We start from the raw sequence: 13579 nt of genomic DNA on the forward strand, positions 1-13579 counted from the left end.
GGGAGCTTCCAGGTTCGGCACAGCAAAGAGGGACCCACGCTGTGCTTTAACCAGCTGTCCCCAGGAGGGTGCAGGACACGCTGGGGACATGTTCTCAGCAGCCAGCGAGGAGCTGAGCAGGCGATTTGGCCTGTCAATGTGGAAGGGTGGCAGAAAGAAGAGGAAAAGTGTTGCACCTGGGGTTCCTGGGCATCGCCGAGCTACCTCCTTCCAGACCAGACCTCCAGCAGGGGCTCTGCAGCTCCTGGGCTTCACCCCACAACCAGCTCTATCCCCCCTGAGCAGCCCCTGCCCGACCCAGAGAGACTCCTACACCACGATTTGATGCTCACTGTGCTTTCTGCAGCATCCCCCACGCTCACAGGAGTGGGCACAGCCCGGAAAGAAAAATTTAAGCAGCCAAGAGGAAGGAGCAATGGATTTTGAGGTATTTCTAACACACAGCTAGGGTTTTAAAAGCAAAACCTTCACTTGGAGAACGATCTGACAGACTGTTCGGCAAATGTTTTCAGCACTGTGCATCCTAGGGGTGTTTGCAGTGCATTTTCTAATTAAAACTGCCCAGCACTTGCTTAACGAACTCACATGTTTATGAAGGGTGTTTCTTTTTTCCACTCTTCTGCCTTTCAGTAGCAAAGATTTCCACAGCTTCAACAAGGCAACGTTAGCCCAGGAAGGAGAAATTGTCTCCAGTCATGTAGACTCCATTACTGGGAGAAAGGTGTGAACAGCAAGCATGTCTGGCAGACGGATTCATTATACCACCGTGTCCTTTATAATGGGAAATGAAAAGCCCATTCTGATAACTACACTTTATTATAATAGGTCAGAAGAAGTGAAAGGCATCATCTTATAAAATTAACTTCATAAAGACTGCCTTTAAAAAAAAATATCTGCCAGTTTATCCGCCGCATCTTTCTTCAGAGATTTTTTCTTCTTCTAGGGGAGCTGTGACTCCAAAGCCTCGTCCCGCTGCCTGTTCTCACTTTTGCCCTCTATCAGAGGGAATGGAGCAGTTTTCTCCTGATCAGTCCCAGGCACTTGTTTTGCCGGATGCAATAACGCCGTGGCTTTGTCAAGGCAAAGAAAATAGCCAGCAAAGTAGTTAAAACTGAAAGAGACCCCAAAGGTCTTCCAGCTCTTCCTCCTTCTTCACAGGGAAGTCACAACGGGGACAAACGTGCCCCACAGCCCCCCCGTGATCTGAGATACCTCTCAGTTGCTTCTTCGTGCAACTCAAGTCCACTCCTAACAGCTGGGGATAATTTCTAAGACTTAATAGCTTCTCACAACGCGTTTGGGTTCGTTTCCTACACGTGAAAGACAAGAGGTGGCCAGGCAGACGATAAAACATCTTCTAGGGGCACTGCTCTGACACCCCATCTCGCGCTGGTGAGGGTGGCTAGGACTAATTGGCAGAGGAGGGCTGGAAGCAAAGGTCCTTGCAATTTTAGGAGAATTTATACCGAAAAAAACCCGACTACAGACTTTCAAGGTATGTTTTGCAAAGGAGGCAAAGGGAAAACACCATCCTCAACGCACACAACTGGAGATGCAACGCCAACAACTGCTCCTGTGGTGGTACGAGCATCAGGCACCAAACTCTAGACAGACTCCCTACAGTATTTGTGTCTCACATCGCATTAGACTGGGTGGAAATCTTTAAGATTTCTTCAAAACCTCACCATTTCCCTTTTGGCAAAAATAAAACGTGTCCTTGAAGCATTACATGAAGTTGCAAACCAGCCTTGTTTGTAATATTCATGAAAGTTGGTGCAGGAAGGAGGATGGAAGAGGATGCCATGAAACAAACGGTTAATTGGGACTTCAAATGAAGGTTGGATCTAATGTGAGAGATTTTAAAGGAGCCTCATTTTCAGAAATTGCCAGAGCTCCAATCTGTGAAAATGTGGCCTTTCACAGATCTCCAATTCAGCTTGCCACATCGAGAGTTCCTTTTGAAAAAAGTCGTGCCATAAAAGCCCCCCAATTTGGTAGCAAAAATTAGCAGCCTTCATGGGATATCAATCCCTTTGTCTCTCCTCCCCTAACCACGGCTCTTTGGAAAGGACGAAGGACCATTTGTCTTTTGTTATTTCTGCAGGTAGTGAAGATAAGAGTAGAATCTAATAGAGAACAAAACTGGCGAAAAAAAAAAAAAAAACAAAAACACCCACAAAAGCTGAATCTTCACACCTAGCCCAAAAGCTGGCCCTATAATTGAAAAGCATTTCTCCCTCTGAAGAAAATAACACCCATCAGGCCTCAAAAAACCTCTCCCAGCAGCACGGCAGAGGCCAGCACCTCCAGCACGAGGGGACAGAGGGACACTGAGTGCCCCAAAGCCATTGTCTCGGGGTGGGAGGTGGGCACACGCCCACCCTGCAACCCTGACTTTGCAGAGGAAGGACTCCAGCCTCTAGGGCTGCTAACCCGAGTGCTCCTGACTTCAGCTCCTTCCTTCATCCCAAGGATTAGGACTCGACAGCCCCAAACTCCAGAATTAAACTCGTTTTCATCGAGTCTCCTGCACGTCCTCAGCTTGGGGAGGAATCAGGCTGGATTTTGCAGGCGCTCGCAGACCTCTCCACGCTGCCAGGGACCCACCTTGCCACTCCACTGCCGTCCGAACACGAGCAATGGGGCAGGGCAAGCGTGAGCATCCAAGCCATGGATCCATGCACCGAGATGTTAAAACGCATAAAGACAACCAGGGAAGGATTTCCTGAACTGCCAGCACCGAGCAGTGTGTGCAGGAAGCCCTCCAAAGCTGCTATTCCAAGCACCCAACTCCCGCGTTTCGCTGTTTCACTGTCATTAACACCTACTGCAGCCGGAGTTAAAAACCAAGACGGCTCCTTGACAAAGCTCCAAACACGCAAATATTTGTTTGGGGGTATAAACACATGCACTGCCTCCTGCCAAAGCAGCTGAGAAAAGGGAAAAAAAAAAAAAAAAAGCAAGTGCAGAAGGAAGCAAGCTGAGAGACATCAGCTGCAGGGCTTTTGAGAGCGTGAAACAATAGAGAAGCTCGTCCTGCAAAGCCTCCCACCTCCACGGGCCGGGTGCTGCTGCCTGGCGTGGCGGTGCCCGGCGGGGTCCCTGGCTGTCCCCAGGCTGTCCCCCAGGCTGGCTGTCCCCAGCAGCCTCTCCTGGGCAGGCTAAGAGTGCCCCCTGCAGCCCTGCCGTCCGTGCCGCCTCCGCTGCCAAGCGACCGGTCCCAATTGCAAATGAATAAAGTAAGGAAACACAAACCGGACAGGTTCCTAAATGGAGGGAGAGCTCAAAGCTCCAAGAGCAAAGGCAGCTGGTTTAAGAGCACAGAAAGCAATCTAGGAGGATGAAGTGTTGGGTAGTGCTCTGTCATGCCTGGTTTTAGCCTCTCTGAAGGGAAGGAAGGATGGCAGGGGTGCAGGGAGGATTGTGGGTCCCCCACCCCCCCAAGCTGCTGGCTTTTGTCTTGAGGATAAAAAAAACATCTCCGAATATCCTAGGTAAATGGAACGGATGTTCATGCCTTGCTCTGAGGATGCTGTCAGCAGCGCCCGGAGCCAGAAGCTGCGTGTTCCTTGCAATATTAATCAGAGCGCTCCGCTGCCCCTCCGCTCCCCAGCACTCAGGTGCCAGGCAAGACAGGAAGAAATAAAAAAACGTACCAAAAACCCCTCATTCTCTACTGGGCTCATCTATTCTCCTGATATACATAAGCCTCCCAGGTCCTTGAACTCCACCCAGGGCCCTAACAGGCACAGATCCCCAGGATTTTGTTTGCTCTGGACATGTCCACGACCACGTTGCGTTAAGTTTTGGATCAGCAGAGCCCCGTGTGCCACCAGAGCTCAGCACACGAACTTGGAAGTCCAGGGGGTTTTGCCCTGTTTCAAAAAGGCTCTCAGGGAAGTGGGGAAGCAGCAGCACCCAGGCTGCACCAGCAGGAAAACCCTTTGCTCTTCCACAGGGCTCCTTACACTGTGCCTTTCCTCACTGTGTGTCCGACAGCTGAGTCATGGTCTGCAAGCAGTTAGAATCGAGGACCCTGCTCCAAAACGGTGTCTCAACACACGGTTTTCCTCACCACCTCACGCCCTTCCTCTGTCCTGCAGCATTCAGGCTGCCAGCAGCACAGAAAGCCCGTCCTTACCTGCGGGTGAGCCAGGAGAAAATCATCACACGCTACCAAAGCAGCTGGAATTCACTGCACGCAGGGAACTGCACTGCTCCCTCTGCTCCAACAAATCCCTGCCCCACAGCTCCTTGCTAGGCAGTTCTCAGAGCATGGCCTGAGAGGTTTCAAAGGGTTAAAGCGATTCCTCAGCTCAGTCCCTTTGGAAAGGGACACTGCAGCCCTGCCTTCTGCTTCAACACTCAGCAGGACAGCCTCCTCCTAACCCAGGAGCTCACCATTCCCTGAGGATGGATGGCACCCCTCTTGCTTTTGCTGATGGAAAAGGGGACGGATGGAGCTGGACACTGATTCCCCCAAATTCCTTTAGGAAGAGCAGAGCTGGGACCATGGCCTGGGGCAACCAGCCAGAGATTCTCATCCTGGGAGCAGCAAAGACACCGTAAGCTGAACTCTACACGGCTGCACCTCCTTCCTGAGATGTGTTCCACGGCTTAACGAGTGACTGCACAAAAGGCTGAGGGTACAAAGAAACCGGAGATCAGCCAGCGTGCAGAGGAATGCAGGCTGGGATCCTAAAATCCCTCTTTGCTGTTACGGCAGGTCTGTAGGCTGGCAAAGGATTCCTTGCTGGAGAGGCTCCGACAGGCAGCACAGCCTCACGCAGGGATGCACCGCACCAAGCACACCAGGCATGTATCCAGGTACAGAAAGCAAAACACTCGAAGGCAGAGCAAGATTTACGCGCTCCCTGCGTGCTGGGAAGGAGCTACGGCATTGTGTGTGCAGGGCAGATGGAGGAGGGAGCCAGCCCGAGCTAAAACCTCTCAGAGCAGCTGTCTGCAGCGGCTCGCGGTGCTCCTCCCCAGCCAGGTGTGCCAAGCAGCAGGAAAGCTGCCACACACCGCTCAGACAAGAGGGGAAGAAATCCAAGGCGATGGCATTTGGTCAATGGGGAGTGATGCCCATGCTCTGGGGATGTCTGCAGCACAGCAAAGGGCCACCCAGCTCTGACAGCTCCCAGGGGCTGTAGTCACAACGCTGGCATGTGTCATCTCTGTCCCTCAGACAGAATTTCTGCAGCGATACAACGTGCTAAACCATTTCTACTTCCAGGTTTGCTTAAATCCACAAAAAAAGCTGTAATATTTACACTCCAGCAGCAATCTCCTGGATTCAGATCCTGCTGGCTCCTACACGGAGCACACCAAACGCCCGACAAAGCGCGTTCCTACCTGAAGAGCTCCCTGATTTCCCTGACGGTGGCCTGGAAGGGGATGTTTCGGACTAAGATCTTGGAAGTCTTCTGCTTCTTCACCGTCTGCTTCTTTCGGGAGGATTTCACAGCAGGCCTGTAAAGGCAACAGAAAGGGCAGGTGAGAACCACTGTGCAGCAGCATACGCAGGGCATTTGGGCACCTTTAACGTTAGGAGTCAGGAAAAATTAGCCAGCCAGCTCACCGTGGCATCCCCAATGGCATCTTATTGATGACAATAGAAATTTCACGGGGTATGCCATGGAGCAATGAATGCAAGCAATTTAAATCCCATGTCTGAAAATTGGATTCCAGTTTGTTGAGAGCAACCACAACCAAGATCAGGCAGCAGGCCTGAACCTGCCCCTAACTTTTCTTTTGAAACCAAATCTTGTCTATTCAATTATCAGAAGGAAATATTATTTGTACATATGCAAGCAGTTAGTCTAATGTAAGCTAATTTTCATTCTTTTTCTTACTGGCTTAGAAAACAGTAAACAAAACTTTTTAATAGGTTATTAAACTAATTTATTTTGCCCAGGTTGTGTTGCATTTGAACAAGATAGAAATTTACCTAAGACAAAAAAATAGCAGCTTAAAGCAAAACTTTCTACATTAAAATTCATTCAGTGATTATCCAGACCGCAAAATCCAGAATGGATGAGGATGCTTCAATGAAGAGCTGAAGTACAAAGTGCAGCTCCTGAACTGTTGAATTCTGGTCCCTAGGTATCAGATTTTCAAAGGATTTTTGACATTTAAGAGACCTCTTCTGGTAGGGTTTCCAAAGTGCCTAAACAACAGCTTTTGAGTGCTGATTGTCACCTTCAAACACCTGGATTAGTTTTCAGCTTCATGGGTATGGATCACCAAAATCCCAGTGGACAGGAGTCACAGACTTCTGCGTTAAAGGCATAAATCTCAGCCAGTCACCCTCTTTATTCAACAGCAAGAAACACCTCCATACAAAGGTCTGTCTGTGAGGCACTGTCCCAAAAGCATTTCAGGAGCCTTTTCCTTGAATGTGGAAGTCTCAAGTGCCTGGTTCTTGCTTTGGGGTGACTTTTGGGGCCCTGATACTGCCTGCTGCTTAGGGGTTTTACTTGGAAATACATCTTTTACTGAGCAAACACCTTCACATCAGCTGATTTTTTTCTTTTCAAATAAGACTAAGGTGACTCCACTTAATCATAACAAGAGCTGATGTGTGACCAGCACTACTGGTCACAACCCTCATGATGCAGAGATGCTAGCTAAGAAATGAAGAACCTACCAAGAACTGCAGCTTAAATATACCCATGCTACAGAGGTAAAACAGCTTTACCTGATAGCTCTCTCCGAGATTTTCACTTCCAGCTTATGGCCATCTACAATGCAGCCCTAAAAGTCAAAAAAAAAAAAAAAGAAAAGAAAAAAAAGTTTAAGTCACAACAGCTTTCATGCTTCCAGGGCAGTGGCACCGCATTTCATGTCTTTGCTCTTTCCCGTATATTCCTCCCATTCTCCCCATCAAGGTTTTTCCCTGTTGAACGCTGTTCAAACAAGGCCAGGTTTCTGATATGAGGCTGGAGACAGCCTGACCGACCGAAGCAGCAGCCCGTGTCCCTGATCTCCCTGCCGATCAGCCTCAGCTCTGCCACTAAGCTGGCAGAGGCGAGTCACTTCACTGCCTCCGACTACTGTTTCCTCTCCCTCTAGACTGCAAACTCTTCAAGGCAGGGAGCGTCTTACTGCTTGTTCTGGAATGAGCCAAGGATGACTCATTTGCTGTCAGTAGCCAATACAGCAAAAAAATAGTCTGCAAAATACCCACTTTGCTGCTTTTCCCCTTCCCCCCGGAATTCTGCTTTCAAAACAATGGGGAACGCAAATCCAACCCCAAGACTACGTGGGCTGTGGAACGTGAAATCACCACCTGTTGACGGTGGGACCCATGGACTGCGGTCACGGAGCACGAACAGATTGTACAAACACAGCAATTTCTTCAAACCTATCTAGAAAGGGATCGTTCCAGCTGTCTGGCCCGCTTCGCCCAGGTAATGCAGACCAGAGACTTGAATGGTGGTGTTCTAGCAGCATGAGGAACAACTTATTCCCTTGGAGAGCAGCCAAGCCCTGTAGCATGTGTCATGGAGAAAGCATAAGGCTAGAAAACCCTGAAGCACTGGCAGATTTACAGAAGATAAAACTTAACTCCACAGCACTAAATACTGAGCAATATTTATTCTCGTTTTGGGAGGGCCTGGGTCTCTGCCACCCCTGCAAAGGAAATCCGGCGGAATAAAAACTCACTAAGTTTGCATCTTTCCACATTTTCTGCCACCTCCCCATTGGATCAGTGCTAACAAACTCCCTTCTGAACAAGCTCTCGTCCCTTTTATACCCTGTTCCTCAACTTCATTTAGATTTCGAGCCTCACAGCTCATCCACACCTTCGCCCGTCTCCTCTGGAAATAAACCTGGACAGACGGTGCCTGAGCTTACCTGGAGCTGGCGCAGGGCTTTCTGAGCACTCTCTGGCTTCTTGTACTCCACAAATCCAAAGCCCATGGAAAGCAAAGTGCCTGTTAGGACAGTAAGGGAACTTAAGTTAGCAAGAAACGATGCTATTAAACAGAAGATTTAAAAACAAACCAGGAGAAAGTGCTGTTGCATACTGACTAGACCAGGGGAACTCGCTGCTACAGCACCACACGCACTCACACCTTGAATTGTGGTGCCCTGCACTGGCTCTTCAACACGATGCAGGGACAATTTGGAGCACAAGAAGTCTCTGAACTGTTGACTGTCAAAACTGGGGAGACGAAAAGCAATACCCCAGAGAAGGGGCCAGCCTGCCCATGCCCTGAAGTCAAAGGCCATCCAGGCTGTGCTTGCCTTAAGCAAAACCTTTCCCGTGTCCAACCCCGTGGAAAGCAAGCAGGCAATCCAACAGCCCCAAGCACTCGTCCCTGCAGTGTGCTGGGACCGATACAGGCAGGGAGATGGCAAACGAACCACACTCAGCACAGTGCTCAGCCAGGGATCCTCAAAGATCCCGGCTGCTGCTGTAGATAAAGCATGCCCTGAGATGATTCAACTGGTGTGTGATGCTGGCTGCTTTCAACTCGCATCTTGTATGGTCCTGAAGGAGTTGGCTCCTCCACACACACCTCCACAAAGCCCACAATCGAGCCTAACCTTCTAGACTGAACCCCAGCACATTTTTGTTGCTGTTTTCAGCCATTTCAACAGGCGTACTTCTAGAAACGTTAAAGACTTCGCCAGCAAGAACACAAACGCTCATCTGGATGAATGCTAAAGCAACGCCACACCTGAGCCCTCAGCAACCAGCCAAGGGAAGGAATTGAACAGCAACAGCTAGAGTACCTGCTTTGTCTTTCTTCTTGGATATCGTGCAGCTCTTCACAGCTCCCACTTTGGAGAATGTCTGCAAGGAATTCAGACACGTGACTCAGTTCTTTGTCACAGGCTTACAGCTCAGCTTGAGTGACAACGTGGCCCTCTTCCAGAGCCAGGAGCACTCGCTGACGAGCCCACCTCCCCCCGGCACACCTGAGCAGCAGTCAGTGCAGCTGCTTTTTCTATTATAAGATTGCTTCTGTGCAAATACACACACAGATTTAAAAATAATAATAAAAAAATAAATACAGGTTTTCTTGGAAACCCTCCACTGCTCCTCAGAACCTGTTGAGATCTGGGGTGGCTCTGGAAGACCACTACAGGTTACAAGATGCCCTCACCCAGGTAGGGACCTTAGGGGTAGACAACTCCAGTGGTGCCCCAAGAGAACAGCTGCTTCCAGAGCCACGCAGGAGGGGCTGCCCTACAGCAGCACGCTGGCTATTTGATTCTCCTGTAAAACTGTAGCCACAAGGCAGAAAAAAAAAGGAAAAACTGACAAGTCCCAGGCAATCTCTGATATTTATATTTGTTCCCAGAGCCCCCTGGATCAGGTCTATAGCAGTACCACAGTCCCAAGGCAAAGAAGCACAGGTCCAGAATGGACTAACACCCCACCAGTCTTTCTGGGACATGAAATGTGGCATTGCCCATGGCTACAAAAATTAGCAGGGAAGGGAACTTCCAGCTGTTTCTCACAGCCTTGCTATTAACATCCCACGGGGCTTCAGAAATGCTACCATCTCTCCCAAGTGCTTTGCTGAGGCAAAGCAGCTCCGTGTTGGTAGAAGGCAGAAGATAAAAAGTGCACCTCAGTGAAATCACCATTTATTTATTTAGCACACAAAGCAGCGTCACAGCTGCTCAAGCTGATCCCAAGGAGAAGCATGGGAAGTGAGGAGTCTTAAAAGACTTCCTACTGCCTCCACCTGTCCCAAGGTGGAATTAAACCTCATCAGAACTGTTTCAGAAACATTTGTCTATTTGATGGCTAAAGCTCTAAGCGGAGGTTTCCAGCCCCAGTACAATCCAGGGCTCCTTCTTTCCTTCATTAGGCCATACTGGCTGCAATTTAACTCCTTAGGACACTTTATCCTTGCACAACAAGGTGGAAAACAGCTTTCCCCTGGCCCTCTGCAGCCCAGTTCCTTTTAGCCCCTGCAGGCAGTAGGGGTTTTACTCCAGCAAGCAGCCCAGTCTGACCTCCAGCCCACTCCCATCCCACCTGAGTGGCCTGTGCTAAGCAAAACCCAGTCCCCACCCTTTTCTTACGGCTTACCTCATTCAGCGTGTCTTCTGTGGTGGCGAAGTTGATGTTTTTGATGAACAAGGTACACCCTGGAACGCTCTCTTCTTCTTCCTCATCCTCCTCTTCATCCTCTTCCTCCCCCTGCGCTGCTGTTTCTGCTGAGCCCTCGACAGCTGTGGCTGTATCATCACCTGATACAACAAGAACAAACACAACGCTGTGAGATGGAACAAAGCTGAATTTGGGGCGAGCTTGCCCCCTTCCCCAGCTGCGAGTCCAGCAGGAACAGAACAATCCTCTCTTGGCTCTTTGTGGGTGAACAGGGACTGAGGCAAGCTCAGCACACGGTATATGAACATGTCACTGTGGAAGCTGTGATACTGCCTGTCCTTTGAACGCAGAAACTCCACCAACCTGCTTCCCCAGCACTCAAACGCCCTCACATCTACCCTCGCCAGACACTGCTGAACTAGGCAAGGGGCCTCAGCCTTGCTTGAGCGTGCTTCTGCACTGCTCCACCTCACCTCTTGCTAACACTTACCTGCAGGATGCAAAATCCTGACTTCCCCATCAGCACACGAAGGCACTTATTAGACAACAGAGCATACACATAAGCTGTCATCCATTGGCTCTCCAACTCCTTTTCTTGCTAAAAAACTTGTATTTTCACACTAGCTTCACCCCCTACAGCGTAGCTGATGCTGTGCTCAGGGGGACCAAGCTAAGCACCTCCCTTGGGCATTATCACCACCCCCTCCATGATTTTTCTAGGCTCATTTCTCTCACTTTGCACGAGATAAACCTGTATAGGGTCAGGGGTGCACAGAGACCCCCTGGCTCTATTTCAAGAGCTGCCTTTCCCCACAGGGCTCTATCTGGTTGCCCTCCCTGCCCCAGTGCCACGCAGCCCAAGCCTTTTTGGTCGAGTGGCCAAACTCTCCTGCTCCCAGCCACGGAGGAATTTGCCAACAAGGTACGGAAAAAACTCATCGCCTCTGAAGGCAACTCGTCGGAGGAAGGGGGAGGGAAGAGATTTAGTGAGACGGGGTGGGATGAAAAGGTGCCTCCATCTGTGGCTGGCACAATGAGGCTGCCACGCGCCGCCGCCTGAAGCCCTTTTGTGAGCGAGGCGAGGAGTTTACTGCGCATCCCCTCCCTTCCCTCTCCCAGATGCAGAGCGCCAGAGGCTGGCAGCAAAGACCATTATCAGCCCCGAGCAGCCTTCCAGGAGCTCCTGTGCTTAAAGCTCTTTATCTCGAGGTGAGGGTCTCGGTTACAGGCAGATAAAGCGCCCCCCCAGCTCCCCTGGGCTCCGGCTGTCCCCTGTGACCCACACGCAGAACAGCAGCCCAGGAAGAGGCTTTTCATCAGCTTTTCTCCCCCCTCCCCAAACCTCAGAGTCCTGAAATAGCTTCCAGCAAAACAACCCTACATAAAGCCATGCTTCCCCAGCCTTTTTTTTTTTTTTTTTTTTTTTAAAGGTTTAAAGGATCTTGAGAGGTTTTAAACATACAGGCAAGATAGCCCCTGGGATGGGGAGAAAGTCTGCTGGCAGAGGGAAGGTTGTGCCCTTGTGGCAGCAGAAAATCACCCAGACAAAGCATACAGCAGGGCTTGACACAGGAGCACAGAGAAACGAGCACAGGGACCCTTGATCTGACACAGGCACGTCAGCTGCTCCATCCACTGCTGCCTGTTGTGGCAAGCTGGCTGCCCACGGACAGGGAGGCTTGCACAGCACGCAGCCACTTCAAAACCACACTCAGGGGGGCAGGTCTGGCTCAAAGCAAAACAGCTACAGCTCTCCTGATGGCTGCTGCCCAGCCCAGGCCAAAAATCTCCTCCCATCAGCTCAGGCCAACTGGATCGTGAGCTGTGGGCAGCACCACACTGCCTGCACCTCATCCAGGAGGTGAGGGGCACAGAGACAGGATAGAGCCCAGTGCTTGTGTGGGACACGCTGCAGGTGTTCTTAGGGGACCCTAAAAACCACACCGAGGACATCAAGAGAATGATACCCTACCTAAAAGCTCAGGAACATCAGCACTGCTGCTTTAGACAGAATGCAGCAGGGGAGTAACCAGAGATACCTCCTAACCCGAAGTTAAAGCTCTTACCAGGTGCCAGGCTTGCTTCTCCCTCTTTTTCTGAAGCCTCTGTGTTTTTTTGCTGAGGGGCTGGGCCGGAGAAGACACCCATCGGAGCCCATTCCAGATACAGTGGCGTGGAGTGAAACTGAAGAGAACGCAGGAGAAACGTGAAGAGCATTAGGTAAGGCATGAAAAAATCTCTGCTCTGAGCTTTTCTACTCAGACACACTTCTGGAAAACAGCAGTAGGAAAGCTAAGCAACATTTTTGCCTGGCTTAACTATCTTGCACTGAAGGAGAACTGGTATCCAACCAGACACAGGGCCAGCCTGCCAAATGGCACCCAGAGGTCACAGAGCAGGGCCACAGCTGGGCAAACAGGCTCCGAGGGGAGCTCCAGGCTTCAGTACCACACACCCCTATTGCAAAAAGTACCAGAAACCCTCTCCCAGGCCACAGAGGGATTATTACAGCACAGCAGCGACTGAGAACGCACATCCTCCAACCCCCCACCTCACATTTTTACAAGCACTCCTTTCTACAGATCCATAATTAGCCAAGATCCACGCTCTCCAGGCAGCTGCCTGCCCCTGGCCGTGCTCACCTTGGAGTAGGCCAGCCTGGTGAATGCTTGTTTGGCCTCAGTTGGCTCCAGGAACTCCACGATGGCTGTGATGCCTCCTGCAGGGAGCAGCACCCGGCCCAAGCTGCCATGCTTGCCAAAAAGGACCTCCAGCTCTGACACACTCGTGCTGGCGGGGAGGTTCTTGACCAGGATCACGGTTTTACTCCGCTTGCCAGCAGCCTGCCGCGTTTGGTTGGGGGAAAAGAGAAAGGGGAGATGGGATTTTAGAAAGCCACGCAGCATGTATTTCATCCATCCCAAGCACAGTTGCATTTGCAAGTGTTCAGAAGGTTTCTTAACTCTTTTAAGAGTTAATTTCTGCAAGATGAGGATTAATTAATTTCAAGAAGAGCTGAGGATGTCAGGACTAGGCACCCATAGAAGAAGCAGGTCCTATTTGCTGCCTCCAGCTGGGCACCTCACCTGACTGAAGGCATCCAGGCAGACTCCGTTTTCAATTAGGAACCGGCGAATTTCCTGCACCAGCTCAGTTTCTCCCAGAGCGACCCTCACTGCCACACTGTCTTTGCTCTCCTGCAGGCAAGAACATCAGTTAGAAACATGACAGAGGTCAAAGCAGGGAAGCAAAGGGCCTGATCCAGGAAAGTACTGAGCAACTGTTGCTCCTGCTGCTCTTAGAAGTATCAGGAATTTGGCAGAGAGGTTGAAGGCAAAATGTTCCAGCTCCTCTGAATCTGCTGGGAGTTGCTAAGTGGTAGAGTGTAAATTCCCATCAACTTCCAGCCATGTACAAACTCAAAATTCAGCCACAGAAAAGCAGATATGGTGGGGAAGGGGGAGAAGAATGTCATTTTGTCTTCCGGTGACAAAGGGA

At 50.4% G+C, this 13579-nt stretch overlaps 1 protein-coding gene across 1 annotated transcript in view; it reads right to left on the bottom strand.

Annotated features, from left to right (window-relative positions):
• RBM19 (RNA binding motif protein 19) overlaps nucleotides 1-13579 on the bottom strand; it is a 58158-nt gene that overhangs the window by 35867 nt on the left and 8712 nt on the right. Inside the window, exons 14-21 of the mRNA XM_084297632.1 lie at nucleotides 13168-13278; nucleotides 12724-12924; nucleotides 12148-12265; nucleotides 10061-10221; nucleotides 8749-8809; nucleotides 7864-7943; nucleotides 6704-6759; nucleotides 5359-5475 (exon numbers count right to left, since the gene is read on the bottom strand). Of these exons, the coding sequence (XP_084153758.1) occupies nucleotides 5359-5475; nucleotides 6704-6759; nucleotides 7864-7943; nucleotides 8749-8809; nucleotides 10061-10221; nucleotides 12148-12265; nucleotides 12724-12924; nucleotides 13168-13278 (905 nt within the window). The remainder of the gene's footprint in view (nucleotides 1-5358; nucleotides 5476-6703; nucleotides 6760-7863; nucleotides 7944-8748; nucleotides 8810-10060; nucleotides 10222-12147; nucleotides 12266-12723; nucleotides 12925-13167; nucleotides 13279-13579) is intronic.

Source organism: Netta rufina (assembly GCF_964035555.1).
Source record: "Netta rufina genome assembly, chromosome: 17".
NCBI lineage: Eukaryota > Metazoa > Chordata > Aves > Anseriformes > Anatidae > Netta > Netta rufina.